Source organism: Perissodus microlepis, chromosome 4 (genome assembly GCF_051167445.1).
Source record: "Perissodus microlepis isolate ML-2025 ecotype Zambia chromosome 4, ASM5116744v1, whole genome shotgun sequence".
In the NCBI taxonomy this organism is placed as follows: Eukaryota; Metazoa; Chordata; class Actinopteri; order Cichliformes; family Cichlidae; genus Perissodus; species Perissodus microlepis.
The window spans coordinates 4,115,090-4,133,581 of NC_140464.1; the positions used below are offsets into that span (position 1 = coordinate 4,115,090).

At 42.0% G+C, this 18,492-nt stretch overlaps 1 protein-coding gene across 2 annotated transcripts in view; it reads left to right on the plus strand.

The window, feature by feature from the left end:
• The first annotated feature begins 11,490 nt into the window (after window positions 1-11,490).
• Window positions 11,491-18,492, plus strand: part of gas7a (growth arrest-specific 7a) — a 32,859-nt gene continuing 25,857 nt past the window's right edge. The window contains exons 1-2 of one of the 2 annotated variants that reach the window (XM_084925138.1): window positions 11,491-11,716; window positions 12,756-12,818. In XM_084925138.1, coding sequence (XP_084781264.1) covers window positions 11,699-11,716; window positions 12,756-12,818 — 81 coding nt within the window. In that variant the 5' untranslated portion in view covers window positions 11,491-11,698. Of the gene's footprint in view, window positions 11,717-12,098; window positions 12,819-18,492 lie in introns of those variants that run through there. The other variant, XM_084925137.1, reaches the window with a different exon arrangement.

The window sequence follows — 18,492 nt, forward strand, 5'->3', positions numbered from 1 at the left end:
TATGAGCTTTTGCAGGGGATCCATGGTGTTGTGCTAAACCATCCAGGTTATTTTGACAAAAGCACTAAATGAATGCACATGTGCAAAGGCAATTGAGAAGGATCTGTGCTATTTTGACTGTACTGACCTTTTATATGGGAAAGGAATCTGCTTTTGAAGCATGGACGAAGAGTTTGGGGAAAGATATTTGATTTTGCTAGTGAGCTATAATGTTGGGCAGGACTGTAAGACTGTTTGGCCAAATGACCTTATGGTTTTGAGAATGTCATCTCGGTTTCAAGAAATGAGCCAAACCAATCGAGAAAAACTGTAAACGAACAGAATTTGATCAAAAACCAAAGAATTTGCATGAAAACAACAGCATTTGAACGAAAACAACGGAATTAGAATGTATAGAACAGAGTTTGAATGAAAGCAACAGAATTCTAAAACAAACAATGGAATTTGAATGAAAACAATGGAATTTGAATGAAAACAACGGAATTTGAATGAAAACAACAGAATTTGAATGAAAACGACAGAATTTGAATGAAAACGACGGAATTTGAATGAAAACAACGGAATTTGAATGAAAACAACGGAATTTGAATGAAAACAACGGAATTAGAAAGAAATGAATAGAATTTGAATGAAAACAACCGAATTAGAATGAACAGAACAGAATTTGAATGAAAACAACGGAATTAAAATGAAAACGACGGAATTTGAATTAAAACAACAGAGTTTGAGAACAAACAATGGAATTTGAATGAAAACAATGGAATTTGAATGAAAACAACAGATTTTGAATGAAAACAACAGAATTTGATCAAAAACAACGGAATTTGAATGAAAACAATGGAAGTTTAAAACAAACAACAGAATTAGAATGAAAACGACGGAATTAAAATGAAAACAACAGAATTTGAGAACAAAAAATGGAATTTGAATGAAAACAACGGAACTAGGATGTATAGAACGGAGTTTGAATGAAAGCAACAGAATTCTAAAACAAACAATTGAATTTGAATAAAAAGAGTAGAATTAGAATGAAAACAACTGCATTTGAATTAAAACAACGGAATTTCAATGAAAAGAATGGAATTAGAATGAAATGAATAGAATTTGAATGAAAACAACAGAATTAGAATGAACAGAACAGAATTTGAATCAAAACAATGAAAATAGAATGACAAGAACAGAATTTGAATGAAAACAATGGAATTTGAATGAAAAAAACAGAATTTGAATGAAAACAATGGAAGTTTAAAACAAACAACAGAATTAGTCCCTTTGGAGCTGCAAATATGAGAGTGGGATTTGGAATGATGAAAAAGATTCACAGGCAGGAGCTGAGGCTTTGTTATTGTGCATGAAAACCTTTGGTGCTGAAGAACTGACTAACAGTATACAGTCAGCTGATGAAGCAATGTGCCTCCTGCCAATGAACACTGAGAGTCCCAGAGAGCAGCCATTTGGCTTTTCTACCTTTTAAAACCCGCCTTCCAGCCAAATGGCTGGTAGGCTTTTAGCTAGGCTTTAGCTTCAGCCAAGTGGAAGCTAAATTGGCTAGTCATCAATTTATATGTAAAAATTAGGTTGTTACCTGAGAATTCTAACTGCCAACTGCCTCTTTGTTTGTCGGGGGAGCTGTTAAAAGCTGTGAACTTCCTTTTGTGTTCGTCTTGATGCATTCTCAATCATCCAGGAAAATAAATCTCCAAAAGTCACCAACTTGGAGTGGTTAGTTTCCTGAGCCACAAGGAAACTTGTGTTTCAGTTTGCCATCTTAGGGAGAAATCAACACACATGGGTGTATTTCCTTTGTTGCTGAGATTTATTGATAAAAACAGTACAAAAAAACCCAACTATTTGTACACATATTTACAAATAATAATAAAAAGTGAGTGAGTACATTTCAACATTTTCAGCAATCACTCACAATCCTGGCACTGCCATGGTATCTGTAGTCTGCATTTACCACGTGTATCTGTAGCAGTGAACACATCGCATTTCCCGGCGACTCTTGTTGACTGTGCCAAGGATGGTGGTTTTCCGTCTAAGAAGTTTTTGCGCAAGTGAAAGCGATGTGAAGAAATTGTCCGTTGTAACATTTCTGCCCTTGTCTAGGAATGGTTCCATCAGCCTCATCACTACATTTTCAGACAGTCTCTCCCCACTGGGACGATTGGGGTCCTTGCCAAGATATGGGAAGACATTGCAAATGTACTTGGATTTTAGGTCGCAAGCCACCCAAAACTTGATCCCAAACTTGTCAGGTTTACTTGCAATATACTGCAGGAAACAGCACCGAGTCTTTGATGGGAAAAGCTGTTCATCAACGGTGATATGTAGACCAGGGTTGTAGCACGTGATGCAGTTGGTGACAAATGATCCCCACACACTGGAAATTGCAGCGAACTTATCAGTCTTTGCTCGATCACTGCGGGGGGACCTGTCATCAAAGCGTAGGTGTTGCATGATGTCTTGGAAGCGGTTTCGCGGCATAGTTCCAATGATCTGTGGGTTTCCCAGGTTTGCTGACCAGCAGTCATGTAGTGATGGAACCCTAGTAACCCCCCGCAAGATGACAATTGCATCCACCTCAACACAAAAGGTTGAGGTTCACAGCTTTAGCAGCTCCCCACCCCCACACACAAACAAAGAGTTGGCAGTTAGAAATCAGCAATCATTCACACACCCCCACTCCCCCACTTCTCAGGTAACGATCTAATTTACATATGAATTGATGCTAAAAGACTAGCCAATTTAGCTTCCACTTGGCTGACAGAGGGTTAGAAAAGCTTGGGACTTCCAGTGCTAACAGTTAAAGATATTTAATGATACAGGAGAATTGTTTTGTGTTTCCAGCTTCTTACAATAAAAGCATTTATGTAAATTACCTCTTGCCATGTTTATGTGGGAGAGAGGGAAATACCAGGTAAGATTAACATGTTAACAGAGAGCTCAGAGTGGCAGGTGCATGTCTTCATGGGCTGATATTAATAAACAGCACGAGGCCAAGGCATCAATTTTACCATTTTGTTGGAAAGACAAGGCTCAGTTACACCAAAGGTGTTGTTTGATGGCTGAGTTTGGATTGCTGGAATACGGCATTTCTTAAAGTTACAGATTTGAAGGGATGTGTTTTACCCAAACAACATATTCCTAAATCCAGATGTTTTTCAGTGCTTAAATTTAACCAATTAGTTTATAGTGTGTTAACCTCACCAAAATGCTTTTTATTCCTAAACCTAACCGAGAAGTGTTTAATGCATAAACCTTAGGCTTCAGTCACTCTGGCCTAGAGATTGGTTGGCGACCATCCAGTTGCACTCACCCATAATTTACATGAAAGATTCCAACCTGTCAGCAAACATTTGCCAACTAATTGTAAACAAAGAATGGTTGCCTTCAAAGTAAAAGCCTTTTGAAACATGTTGGCTGCACCAGTGACAAACGACCTTTGGAATGAAACTTGAATGTTCAAAGAAACACAAATGTTACGATTTGTGTTGTTCAGAGGGAAAGCTGAGCATTCTCCCACCAGTTGGTAAACAGTTGCTGAAGGTTGGTGGCAGTTGTGAAATGGATTGCTAGGTCAGCAACCAACTGGAAACCAAGGGTCACTTGGGAAAATGCGTATTCACCAGTTGGTGAGTGGTTGCTGGAAGTTGCTAGTACAAGGTAAACTTGTGCTAGCACAGAGAGGGTACTGCTGCAGCCAACTTTGCAAACACACCTGCAAGTGTTTGTAGACAAGTTGGTGTCTTCTACGCAAACTACGAGCAACTGCGGCAATCTGCTAGCAACCAAACAATCACAGTGAGGTTTTTGATGCAGCACCCTCTTTGCGGCTGATTTCACCCAGCAAACTCAAACAACCACTCACCAACCGTTTGGGGGATACGATTTCAAGAGGCAACCGGAAGGAGGTTGTTGACCAGTCTCTTGTTCTGTGTAACTGAGAAGGTTTTATTGCCTAAAACTAACCAAGGAGCTTTCAGAACCTAAACCTAACCATCTACTTCTTAGTGCCCAAACCTCACATAGTATTTAAACTTAACCAGCTTAAAACTACAGCCTATATCACTGCCACCCTTCACCTACATATCAAGAACTTTGCAGGAAGACACAAAATTGCATTTACTAAGACCTTTGATCACACATAATTATTTAATAACCACTGGTGTAAAAAAAAAAAACATTCACTACACTTGTGGAGTTCCCCATAATTTCACTCTTGGGCCTCAGTAATTCAGTCACTCAGATTAGAAATAGCAGGAGCATTGCTCTAACAAATCACCATCAAAACACGGACAAAACCAAAATATTGCTCTTCAGTGTCTACCTAAATTAGTAGGTCTAATTTAAGTATTAATTAATTAATAAAGTATGCAATGTGATATCCAGTGACTTATAAGTTAAAGTGTCCTCATTGCAATAACAGATCTTAGAAGTTCTTGACTTTATGCTTTTCATGCCTATTTGGACATTTGTGTGTAGCTTTCTTGCCACAACAGTAACATTGCTGCTGAATATCACTCCTAATCCACACTTTAGTGTTTCTCTTAGAAGCTGTTTGATTGCACATAAGGACCGACACTAATTCACCCACAGTTACTGCAGCGTAAAGGACTTCCTGCTCTGCTAAGTGGAATGATTGATGCTAAACGGCTAAACTACAGGAAGCCAGTTGAAATTTATCCAGAATGGCATTTTGCACCTAAAAGGATTGCATACATGGATGAGTACAGTCTAATTTTTTTATAGCATTTTTCAGGATATGAAAACTTCTCCTTTATCCTCTTGCCCTTATCTGCAGTCACTTCTCCAATGTCTGAAAAAAAAAACATTTAGAGTACTAAACAGCTTTTCTGTGCTGAGATGAGGTCTGAAAATCAAAAAGGGAAAAATCCAGATAAAATGTCACAAAAACAATCAAATAAACAGGAATCCACATTTTCAAATAAAATTTTAATATTTAAATTTTACCAAATTATTTCTACACCAACATGTACACAAACATACCCTCTGTACATACATTTTTATTGGCCGTTGGGCTGCTTTGGTCACACAGACCAGCAGTCTGACTCCTACTGTTTTGCTGCCACAAGAGCAAAAACAAAATCAGTCAGCGACTCAGCCAAGAGAGAAACTTCCCTCTGCATGAATCAAGTTCTGGATGCAGAAAGATCTGAATTAGTTTGCGAAATTCTTTGGAGAAATTCATAACAATGTCGCCCTGTTTCAGTTTTATATTTGTGAAGATGCTGCATGAACATCTAATTTTGTCCTCTGTCGCTGTAGAAAAGAATGAAAAAATGTTTTGAGAGTTAATTACTTGTAAGCCGTAACTCCACAGCGTTTCTACTAATCCTGCTAACAAACAGAAAAGCCAATCATATAACCTGCTGCTTGGTGGAGTCTTCATGCACTCCTGCAACAGAAGAAACTGTGGATTAATTCAACTTCTGCTGACAAAGTCACCATGACATTAGAAAAATCTTTTGTGCTAGCACATCGGTGGATGATTCTTCATTGGCTGCCTCTTAAATGCAGAATTTAAATTTAATAAAACCCTGCTTTCCTCGTACAACATCCTGATCAGCCTCCATCATCTCTCACAGAATCATATTATTGTAACAGAGCACCTCGCTCTCAGACTGCAGGCTTGTGGTTCATGGAGTTTCTAAAAGTGGGAGGCAGACACCCTGTCTACTTTTATTATGAGGCTACAAACTTCCTTTTTTGGTAAAGCTGATAGTTAGGATTGGATCATGTGACCCTGAACTATCCCTCAGTCATGCTGCAGGACTTCTTTTCACTTTCTACTCTCTCCCACAGTTTGTGTTGTCCTTGGCTTTCTGTGCTGCTCTTTTCTCTCTTCCCTTCTTCTTCCAGCTGCTCTCAGTAGATGGCTTCCTCTCTCTGAGCCTGTTGGAGGTCTCCTCCTGTTAAAAAAAGAGTTTTTCCTTCCCACTGTCTCACAAGGCATCTTCTGACTGTCTAGATTTTCCAGAGTTACCGTTAGTGAATTTGAAACCAACAAATTAAGGCATAAGGAGGTTTGGGTTATCGACTTTCTGTGCTCTATTGTGCTTCATATTTATACACCTGAAGTCTCTATAAAGCTGTTTCCGTCCTTAATCTTGAACAAGTGCAAAACAGTGACTGAGAAGCTGCCCCGCACATTCACGTTAAAGCAAGCTCTGTTTTTGTCTTTGTTTTGACTTCGTTCCACGCTGTCCTCCTTCCTGTTGTTTATATCGTTCCAGAAACAACATGGCGACGTCCGTCCTCGTCAGCTGAAGCCCCACAGAGACCGCTGGCACGACAGAACTCCTCACCATATGGTAAAACTTGGCCTTCATCATCCTAGTCATCCATTTTTAGACAGCATTGCAAAAGGCACAATCACACGGAAAACAAAATAAGAGCACCTAGAGCAGAAAATAGGCGCTGAAGGAATGAGAAAGGAGGTTTGTGTGGTTAGGAATGACCAAGAGAGACAAAAACAAGCTGATGAGTGTCATCTCGGTGCGTAAACTCCTTCCATCACTGGGGTTATTTGCATTTGGAGCTACAGGTTATAACTTAATTTTTCAACATTTATCCAGTCAGACATATTAAGCCTTTTGGCAATCATTCATCATCAGTGCTAATCTGCTTATTATGCTAAGACCATGTTCCTTCAGCTAAATGTGACACAATACTAATCATTTTTCCAGAGACTCTGTAACGTTTTTCCAAAAGGCTCTTAAGGAACCTTTGACAAATCTCTCGTAATACATTTCTCTGCTACATTATCGTGAAGCTCATCCAACACTACGAGAGGAAATCCTGCACTTTCTTAATGAGTGGCTTATTATGTTCCATCGCTGCCAGCATCCTCGCTAACGACATCTTTGCACATAGCAGATGGTTTGCTTCTTTGTGCTGGCATGTGGCCCAAACACACTTAGAGGAAGAACAACCGGGGAGGCAGTCAGCTGCAGGGGAGTTTGTCAGCGTTTAACCAGGCAAGCGCGATCCCTCCTCGGAGAGAAAGACGTTTAGTGAAGGCCCGGTTCAGATCTGAACCGCACAAATGTTGACTTTGACCTCTGGACAGGAAACCGGGGATCTGAGCAGCTGGTCCGAGGAGGCAGGGAGAAATAACGGCACGGCATCCAACGGGAAGAAGATAAGACGGAGTTGCCTAACACGCGTTTAAGGACAACGGATACATAAACATGCACCTTCTGAGTCTGTCTCCTTAGTTAATAAAGAGACTGTGCTGATCAGCTAGAATCAGAGATGTTTCCTGGTAAGCAGGTGTGCAGATGCTGTTTCTCCCACAGCTGCACGAGGCAGTCACTGAAAACCATCACCTTTCCGTAGATGCTGATGTTCCTGCTTCCAACTTTGGTGGCAGGAATTTTGCGTGACTTTTTATGAAAGAGCTACATGGAAACAGAAATTGGTACTGGGGCCGTATCTGTGAAAAAATATGTCTGATAACTTGTTCTTGCTTCAGGTCCTGATGTTTTATGGTTCTCAGTTGGAACCCTTTCATGTTCTGAACTCCTTATTTTGCTTTAGATCAAATGAGAAAACAGTCTAAGAGCCCATGTTTGTGGACTGTCATCTCTGCAAGGTAGTTGGCCGATGTGTGGTTACCTAAATGTAGCATATCATATTAAACCATACTGGACTATTAGCTACATTAGGCAGTCATGCTGCATTATGCTTATTGCATTTTAACATCACTCCTGCTCACATATTCTGTTTCTCTTCACTGTGACTTTAAAAAATCAGATTTTTGTACCAGGTGTGTTGTCATAAAAGCTCCTTATCCTATCTTAAAGACCTCGTAGTACCATATCACCCCATTAGAGCACTTCGCTCTCACACTGCAGGTTTACTTGTTGTTCCTAGAGTGTTTAAAACTAGAATAGGAGGCAGAGTCTTCAGCTCTCAGGTCCCTCTTCTGTGGAACCTGCTCCCAGCTTGGACTTTGGAGACAGACACCCTTTCTGCTTTTAAGATTAGGCTTAAAACTTTATTTTTTTTCTATAAAGCATATAGTTAGGGCTGGATCAGGGGACTCTGAATCCTCCCTTAGATACACTCCAATAGGTCTAGGCTGCTGGGGATTCCCATGATGCATTGAGTGTTTTTCATTTGCCTTTTTCTCTCACCTCTCTGCATTTAATTGTTGCTTATTTTTAATCTCTGATCTCTTCATGCTGTTCTTGTGAGGTCAGTCGGTGAGAAATAGTCAACATAAACTAATTTTCTCGACATTGAAAGTCGAGAAAATTAGTTTATTAATGAGCTTAAGTAACTAGTCGATCTGTTGTATTTTCAGAAAGAGCCAGGCTAGCTGTTTCACATTTCCTGTCTCTGTTTAAATCCTCAAGAGTCCCATTTTCACCCTGAAGCTGTCGTCTTAACAGAAGGCCTCACAGGGTCCTTTCTGCTCTCTTTTGTGTCCAAACCACATGGATCAGAAACCTGCCAATACTCAGTTTTATGGTCACTGACAAAGGTCACTGAGGGTTGTGGATTCTTTAGAGCCCTTCTGAGTAAAGTGACGTTCATCCCTATTTCTGGAGAGGCCTCAGTGTCCTGGAGGGGCCCTGATCCGATCAGCGTCCCCGGCTGTGACGCGTGGCCTCGGGGGTCACACTCTGCCGGGATCACGTGTTTACCTTGAGCTGGAGATGGGTTGGTTTGATATACAACGAGCCGACAGCTCATGAATCACAAAGAAATGAGGAACCATCATGGGCCAGGATGAAACCAGGGACACTCTACAGAGCTGTGAACCCCGAGGGCCCAGATTATGAATATCTCAATATGCTTTTCTGTGTGAGTCTGAGGACAGAACCACACTGTACCAATGTGAAATTAGAACACTGTAGTAGTAAAAAATACTCGGTGTCCTCCAAAGGGTCTAACAGCTAAACACTGATTGCTGAATTATTCAATGAATTACTGAATCAGCAGCTAGTTAACATGATATTTTGGGTTGTTTCTAGAGTTGAAACAAGTTATTTTAGTTGGACGTAGCCTGTAAAGAAAATGTTTCAAGGATGTGTGCCTTTATTATAGAAGTTTACTTTTTAATTTAAAAACGTAGCTGTAGTTTTTCTAGTGTCACTACTTATAAAAGGTATTTGTGGCTAAACATCAGTTAGCCAGTTTTTACTATTTCTCTCATGTATAAACCAACAAGGGTAAAATTAGTAGATAAACACTGTAAAATATGTAGATTCATATTTTATGAATTCTACACTTCTACAGATTTAGCAGCTGAACGGTAGAAGCCCCGCCCATTTACATTATGACACTTTTCCCGTCACCATGACTGGATGACCCCGTTCACTGCTTTTGTGTTTAATTTGAGATATCATCTATGGTTTTATTGTGACTGGCTAAAAATGTTTGGATGGATGGCGACCAAATCCAACTAAATTAAATCAAATGATGCCATAAACAATATTGCTTTGTTTTACTTATTCCACAAGGGGGCACTATGGTGAAAAGAGAATCCCTAACTGATGCATCTTTCCCAGGTGTTCCCTGTCCTCTGGATCACAATATGAATCCCTGCTAATGTTGAAGGATTGAAACACAGCTGCAGCTTAATTTCTCTGACACAATAAGGTGATGTTAACACCTTATTGTTAACACACCCGTGCGTGGGGCTGGACGGCGTCAATGCCGTTAGCTCGTTAACACGTTGACGCCATCCAGCCTCACGCACGTGGGCGATCCGCAGTAACTCGTTAACGGCGATTTGTCGCGTTAACGTCAGTTTAACGAGATTAACGCTGACAGCGCTAGTTCTTTCTTGTTCTGAAATTCTGCATATCAGGATGTAACTCGTTCACTTACCATCTGCTCGCTTTTGTCAACTCAGTGCTGAAAAATACTTTAAACTCTAACGTGAGTAATTATCTGCTTTTCTTCAGCCAATGGATGCCACAGCAGCACAAAGAAAGGTCAGCCTGCAGAGGTCGCTAATGTTTCTCTGAGGAAGCCTGCGATGCACAAGCAGGTAAGCCGAAAGAGGCGCGCAATGATGTTGAGTCTGAAGTAACAGCAGATGATGATGATTACCTTTATGGTGTGATCACATTTTTATCAAAGCAAGTCTCCTCTCCACTTTCCACTTTCTCGTCCAATCAAAACATCCATTTCTTAGGAGTTGGCTTACATCCGTTTTTTCGCCAAACCTAACATCAGAGTTACCTACCATCACCATCACAGTCTCACAGGGTCAATGCATTTGTCTTTTAACCAACAAGTATCTCAAATTTGAGCATCTGATACCCCGTCACTGATGATTGGTTGATAAAACTGGACAATCATTAACCAAAATTAAGTTTGATTTCATACAAATCACCTTTATGTAAGGTTTCTAAATTAATAGCAACTCATAAGCTATGAATAGATTAAATCAGAAGTGCTAAGACTGCTTTCTATTTACTAAAAGCATCCTCCACTCTGACAGTTTTCTTACTGAGTGCACCACGTGTCTATTTAAGATCACTTACATGTAGATTTTCCTTAGCTGTCAAAAATAATTTGCTGTTACAGTAACAAAGGTTTTCACCCTCATTAATGCTGATAAATGTAATTATTCCAGTCTCATCTTCTTTTATAGCATAGTTTGGAAAGGTACAGAGCAGGAAACGGACTCCAAAACCAGGAAGAAATTAACCTAAAATTCCCTCTCTTTATTACTTTAAACTGAAACATGAGGTGATCACAGTCATTTTGGCAAAGTTTAGGTTTGAAGGTTTCTCAGAAATGACAAACTGCAGCTGTTCTCAGGTTAAAACTGTTTGAAATTGCTTTACGATAATAACAACACAGTCTGAGAATGTAACCTTGGTATCTGAGCACTTGGAATTCATTTCTCTGAAGATATATTTACTAAGAATAGCTGATAGCTCGCTCATTTGGTGCACATTTGGCAAGAAATAGCTAAAACATCTGTTTAAATAAAAATGGAAAAGCTCACCTTCAGAGTTCAGTATTTAGAAGCTTTTATGCTTTTTCTAGAACCTCCATGCAGTCTTGAATCACTGCCTGTTCCCCAAAGAATTACTGTATGATGCCCTGTTGGCTGTCTTACTCTTTAGCAATGATTGTCAGGATTGGATACTAGACACTTCAGCTCAGTGAGACATCGCCCAGATTTGCTGCTAAAACTCTGAACTGCCAAAAAGTCGCATGTTTTTGTTTGTGCATCGTGTCTTTTCGCGTCCTCCATTCTGTAAAAAGCGAGCAGCACTCACAGCACGCTCTTTAGTTTGGTCAGGCTGTTCTGTGGTCACAATCACCCATATCACCACAGCCACAGTTTTCCTGTAAAAGATTCCACTTCAAAGGAAGCTGGCGCTCTCTTTCCACTGAAAGCAGGGCCGCTCCCGCAGCTCCGATGGACCCGGGCCAACTTCGATTACATGCCAACCCACGTGACTAATTACGAGTCAGATGAGGGCATACAGTGTCATGATCACACAGGAGAGTATAGGTGGACGGACAGTTGGGCCATATGGGCGTCTGAGATTTGGACAAATGTTAGAGTTTGTGAAGAAGGAGGCCAGCCAAAAAATAATAACAAATAATCAAAGCTCACACTGGGAGCTCTGGGAGCGCCGGGCCCACGGATCCCGCCAAACCTGGACTGTGGTTGTTGCGGTCAGAGCTGCCAGCCGCCATGTTTTGCACGACCAAGGTGAGAACATGTTTGTCGCGCTCCTCGGTGTCGTTCTCGTTTGATGGTGTTGTTGTTGGACCAGGTGGGTGTTGTACGAAGGTGTGGCGAGGAAGCTGCTCCGTGCGCAGCTTTTACGTTCAATGCCTCGGGTGAAGCGGCATCACGTGAGGAAGACGATAGCGATGTAGCTGCCGGTGTAAACACACTGTTTACACACAGCTGAATCTGAACACTTGCTTAACCCTGAAATGTGCATGCGTCTCATTCCCAAACACACACACACAATCAGAGACGCTGCTTCTCATTGGCTGCTTGTTTTCCCTCCTGCTCTCTCTCTCCCCCTTCCTCCCAGTTGTAATTTGTCTCTTAAATATCATCATTCAGCCATTTCCATCAAGCTAACCCCCATCACCAACACCTACGCCTCGCTGCTCCCTCCTCCCTCCTCCCTCACTATATGGGTCTCTGGGGAGGGAGGTGGGGCAAGGATCATGTAAATACCCCCCCTCCTCCTCATCTGCCTCCTTGTCCTCTCTCTTTTTTCTTCTTTCCTCGCAAATTTCCCCTCTTCCCATCCTCCAGTGCCTCCATCCCTGAACTAGCTCAGTAATGTTTCTTCATCTTTTATCTCTCCTCCTGCATGGACATTGTTGGGTGAGATGAAAGGGGAAGGCAGGTGTGGAGGTGAGGTGGTGATTGGGCTACAACCTTAAAACTCATGTGACAGCAGATTAACCGGAGGCAAGACTTTGTCACGCTCCCACAGCCGCCACCAATTCCCCTTACTGCCTCCCTCCTCCTCCTCCCTCATGCTACCTTCTCACCGCAGTTACACACACCTCCCTCCCTCCCCCTCCTGCAACGCAACTCCTCTCCGCTCACTCCGCGGCTTGTGAGACCGTTGGCAGCCTTGGTGCGTGGAGGGAAAGAGAAAGGAGAGAGGAGAGAGTGAGGCTTTCCCAGAATAGAGAAGCAGGAGGAGGTGAGAGGGATGATGATGGAAGCCAGCTTTGACACTGAGGAGAGTTTTGACGATCCCTCCTGTCTCGCCCCGCAGCCCCCCGGCTCTGTTTCGCCGGCCAAGAGGCAGATCAAGGAGGTCAAGGAGACCAAGATCACTGTGAGTACTGAGAAACTTAATCCTTCCTCTTCTCCTTCTTTGTGCCTCTATCTGTGCATCCTCTGCTGAAGCTCCTCATGCACGTCAATTAAGTTCAAATCACTTGTTTTTTCTCTTTTACCATCTGTTGACGTTAAACTCAAATCATAATGCATTACATGTCCTTGTGGAGTAATGTGAGGGGGTTCCCTGCAATACTGGATACCTCAATCATCTGAATGAAGAAGCTGTGCGGGAGTCTCGCACTCATATCGGTCTCATTGACTTGAGCGGCCTCAGTCTATAATATTGATTTTATGTCTGTCAAAGATTAATTCACACTTTGGAGACTCTCTGATGTGTTTTTAATGACTGATAAGTGAGGAGCCTGCAGAATCCTGTTGGTATTTTTATGATATGTCAGATTAAGTGTGTGTTTGTCTCCTCCAGTTGTTATCACCCTCTGCAGGTCACACTCGGAGTAGAAACTGAGGTCTTCACCACGGTGCAGGGATTTTTTTCTATAATGTACACAGTAGCTTTGTGTGAAGATACCCAGACAGTAGTTGCAGTTATGTAATCTCTCAGTCCATAATGACGGCTGTGGTGAGGGGGTGGTGGGGGGCAGCAGTTAGGCGGTCGTGCGTTGATGGAGAAGCAGACAGAGGTGGGTTTTGTGTCTCGCGAGGGGCTGATTTTGCACTCGGTGGGCTCACTGACCTGCTGCAGCCACGGGAGCCGTCAGTCTGGCTATTGTGAAAAACACCACCAGACCTGAGAGAGATGCAGCAAGTCCAGTTTCCATGGTGACAAAGGCAATAGCACTGATTAATGGGTGTTGAAATGGAAAACACCGCCATAGGAGAAAGTGGTGGTGGTGGTGGTGGTTTGAGAGGGAGGGGGGAACCATTCAGATATTCACTGAAGACATACTGTTTTGAAGATTATTTCTTCCTCCCCTTTGTTTGCTTTTCCAAAGCCTTTCACAGCTCGTAGATCTATTGTTGTTCTTTGGCTTCATCCAAAGAGTTCTCATGGAGAGATTTTTTTCCTTCTCCACTAAAAAAAAGAGGAATTTCTGGGAGGTCTTGATGCTTGGGAAGAAAAAAAAACAATCATGCATGCTAAATGTCTCTGCAGCAGCTGGAAAAAAAATACAGGTGATAACAACTAAATCAGTGACGTCGGCCCTCAGAGGTGTCTTTTTGTTCGTCGTGGTGCACCTCACGTTACACAACCCCTCCACAGTTGTCATGGAGACGCTCACATCCATGACTGTTGGCAAAATGGACCCTCGCGGGGCGCCGAGGCGTCACACACGAGAAGCAGCCGCCTTGCAACCTTGTTTTCACCTTCACCACATCTGACCGATCGGATCAGATTTAATAATTTTTGAGACTTGAAGTTTTTAATGAAACATTCATGCACCTGTGGTTTGACTTGTTGCTGGGCTGCACTTGCTCGGTACCACGTCAGCTGGCATCTTTGCAGAGGAGGTTTCAGTGAAGAAACGGCAATCTGGGTCCGAACAAATGGAAAGAATAGTTAAAACACGGTCCAGATTTTTTGCCATGTTACCGTGAAAAGGATTCACAGGGTTCATTAGAGTTAGCTACCAAGCTAGCTCACTATCAGAAGATGTTAAGTATTTCTGAAAAGTAAAATAAAAAAACATATCTGGGCTGCTGGTGAAAAAGTAAATGCCAGAAAAGTTCAGCTAATTAACATATGATCTCTCATAAAGTGGCTAGGTATCATTACGCTCATATTTCATGTGGCATCGTGTGAACATTGATCAAGAGCCAAAATGGATGTGACTTAAGTACTGGTTGCTAGGGAAACGCTTCTGTTCTGCATCATTCGTTCTTGGAGGTTACTGGATGAAATCGATTGCTTTGGTCACTAGCAGTACACAAACGCGCTAACTGCTAGTAAAACTTGAAAAATGTAACAAAATGGAAATTTTCACCTTGAAAGTAAAATAAACCTTCTCCATTTCTGGTTTGTGTTGCTCTTTGCTCAGTATCACTACTGTATGGCCAAGAGCGGGATAGTGTTCATAGACAAGTCTGTGATTTGCATTCAGGCTGTGACTGCAGCATTATGCTAGCAACCAGCCTTTATCAAAAGCAAGCTAGCCAAGCTACAATTAAAAGTTAGTATTAGCTCCTATTTTTTGATGCCTGTGCACGCCACCGCATCATTCTCATGAGCAAAGTGAAGCGTCGGAGCCATAATTCAGTTCAGCAACATGTGACATCATCCAATGCATGTGAATGAGAAGCAAGAGCATTGAAGCCTGAAATTAATCGGTGTCAATGCTGCCTAACATCTGTGTGTGCAAATGGTGTAAATGGCACCATATATTTCAGCTACCTTCAATCTAAAACATGTTTTAAATATTAAACCTGTATATGTGATTAATGGCTTTAAATGTATCTTACATTTAGTATTTGTATTAACAATGATTAACCTCGTTTTGTCTCCTGTTTTATCAGCTAATAAACTAAGAACATTCCTGGTGCTCCCAGGCTTGGAAACAATATTAACAGACAATAAAGAAGAAAACTGAGTGGGGGTTTATAGTAAGGTGAACCTGTGTACGGCTGTGAAGGTGGAGTCTTGCAGGAAATGTGCTATATGCTGCTCGAAAACGAACATTCGCAAGAGAGCGTTTCAGTTGTTTGTTCATCTGCCAGGTTTACGTCTCTCACGGACCATTTGTTCTTTGACTTGATTCCCCCCCCCGACTCTCGTCAGCAAAATAAATAAACACAAAAATATGTAATGAAATAAGCATTGCCTGTAGCTTGGATACTAAACTCTCATGAGGGCGAATGCTTATGAATGCTGACTGAGGACTAAATGTGCCAGTTCACTCAGCAAATCTACACTCATATACAGCTTGCAGCTTTGTTTTGTGCTAAATTCAAACAGTCAAGTCCAATGGCTGGACTTCAAACACCCCCCCAAGACTGGCCTCGGTCTGATTTATCACACGCTGGGGCATAAAGGTAATCTATATTAATATTTTATTCTCAGCCCCAGAGTACCTCACTAAGCAGCCATCAGGGAGAAGTAAGTTAGCCAGACAGGCTTCCCTTAGATGAATGGTCTCATTTTTTGCTGGATGTGAGAGGCAGATAAACAACAGTCATGATAAATGTGGAGCCAGTGTAATGGAAAATCTGGTGCCCATGACAATCAGTATGGTCTCTGAGGCAGAAAATGAACAAAGTGACTGGTCTGCACACAGAGTAAATCACACCGCTGCTCCTTTACATTACAATGTGCTACTGTGAGTTAATGTTGTTTATTAGCTTGCTACCATGTCCGTGAGTTTCACTGGCAGTTTGCCATATTAACGTGTCCTCTGGATTTTAGCGATTATATAACAAAGAGAAGAAGAGCATTACTCATCTATTTTACGTTCTGTTTTTTGGAAGTTGTTATGATGCTTTGTTTGTGGTGGCAAAGAGAGGAGAGTGAGGAAGCCCACTACATATTAATGCTGGGGTTGGTGAAGTTTTAAGTGCAAAATAATCAAGGTTTTATGTGGAAATACACCTGTATATGGAAATATTCACACTCCTCTGTCACAAATACTGAAAATCTAAAAAAATTAACTGTTCTGTACTTCTTTCTTGCCTTCTCTGTTGAGCCCTCCAACATAAAGATGTTTGCGTCATAAATCTACTGCATGGCTTGTACAGGAGAGCTTGTAATATACACAAGTATGGCACTTATATTTTACCATTAAAAATCAGGCGTCATCTGCCTCTAAAATAGATAATTATCAGCTTAGCGTAGCTTCATTGTGAATTTTATTTCATTGTGTATTTTTCCAGCCTCCAAGGCTTTACTGTTGTGGTTTGCTCTTATGGTATTGTGTTTGGCCACAGCTACAGTGCAGAAAACAGCAAGAGGCAATCGTTAAAGACAGTATATATATATATATATATATATGACAAGGAACATCCACGAATACATCACGAAGATGGCCCCAACTGACAGCGTGCTCAGTGAATACCTCAGGCAGCAGAAAGTGGAGGAAGGCGAGGAACCATCATGGAAGGACAGGCCCCTGCACGGTATGTACCACCGGCAGATAGAGGAGGTGGCTGATATCCAGAAATCCTACCAGTGGCTGGACAAAGCTGGACTGAAAGACAGCACGGAAACACTAATCATGGCAGCACAAGAACAAGCTCTGATCACAAGATCCATTGAGGCTGGGGTCTATCACACCAGGCAAGACCCCAGGTGCAGGCTGTGTAAAGATGCTCCAGAGACAATCTAGCACATAACAGCAGGGTGTAAGATGCTAGCAGGCAAGGCATACATGGAACGCCATAACCAAGTGGCCGGCATAGTGTACAGGAACATCTGTGCCGAGTATAACCTGGAAGTTCCGAGGTCAAAATGGGAGACGCCCCCAAGGGTGATGGAGAATGACCGAGCTAAGATCCTGTGGGACTTCCAGATACAGACGGACAAAATGGTGGTGGCTAACCAACCGGACACAGTGGTGGCAGACAAACAGAAGAAGACGGCCGTAGTGATCGATGTAGCGGTTCTGAATGACGGCAACATCAGGAAGAAGGAACACGAGAAGCTCGAGAAATACCAAGGGCTCAGAGAAGAGCTCGAGAAGATGTGGAGGGTGAAGGTGACGGTGGTCCCCGTGGTAATCGGAGCACTAGGTGCGGTGACTCCCAAGCTAGGCGAGTGGCTCCAGCAGATCCCGGGAACAACAGCGGAGATCTCTGTCCAGAAGAGCGCAGTCCTAGGAACAGCTAAGATACTGCGCAGGACCCTCAAGCTCCCAGGCCTCTGGTAGAGGACCTGAGCTTGAAGGATTGACCACCCACAGGGGCGAGTGGGGAATATATATATATATATATATATATATATATATATATATATATTATTGTTGCTAAAGAGCAACCATTTTCAAATGAAAGATAGAAATGGTAGGGGCCAGAAACAAAGCTGCTTTAAAAATGGGTACATATTACACTTTATAATCCCTGGTATAAATAAATATAGACTATATTTATATAGCAATATAGAGCATTTACACTTAAAAACTTTAAATCCTTTTCAATGATTCTGTGACTGTATTAAAAAGAAATTTCTTAGCCATCTTAGCAATTTGGTCATGCCAGTAGCCTGGTGTTTGCTAACATTGGCTAGAAATACTTCTTGGTTTTAGGTGTCAAAACTGAGTTTGAGACAAGATACATAAACTGAATACCCAATAATGTGGTTAATGTTACCTGAACAGCCAACTGAAATGAATGACTGTTTACTGTAACGGTTAGCTGGCTAATCTTAGCTCGCTTCTCTTAGCTCGCTTCTCTGCTAGCAAGTAAGTTTTTATTTGGTTGGAGACTGTGGCCCTTTCTCAATATGCGTACTTGTGTGTCGCAGACCAAGTACTGTTCCAATTGTCTGTGAAGGTTCTCAGTCATCCAGGTCATCGTAGTCTAAGGAGCTTGGAAAGAAAAGCATCTGGACTTCTTTAAGTTGCTTGAAGACGTTTCACCTCTCATCCGAGAAGCTTCTTCAGTTCGAGGGTCAAATGGTGGAGAGTCCCAGATTTAAACCCAGTGGGAGTTTCCCCCCAAAAGAGGGACAAAAGGACCCCCTGATGATCCTCTACCTAATCACATGAGGCAAGGTGTGAAAACGG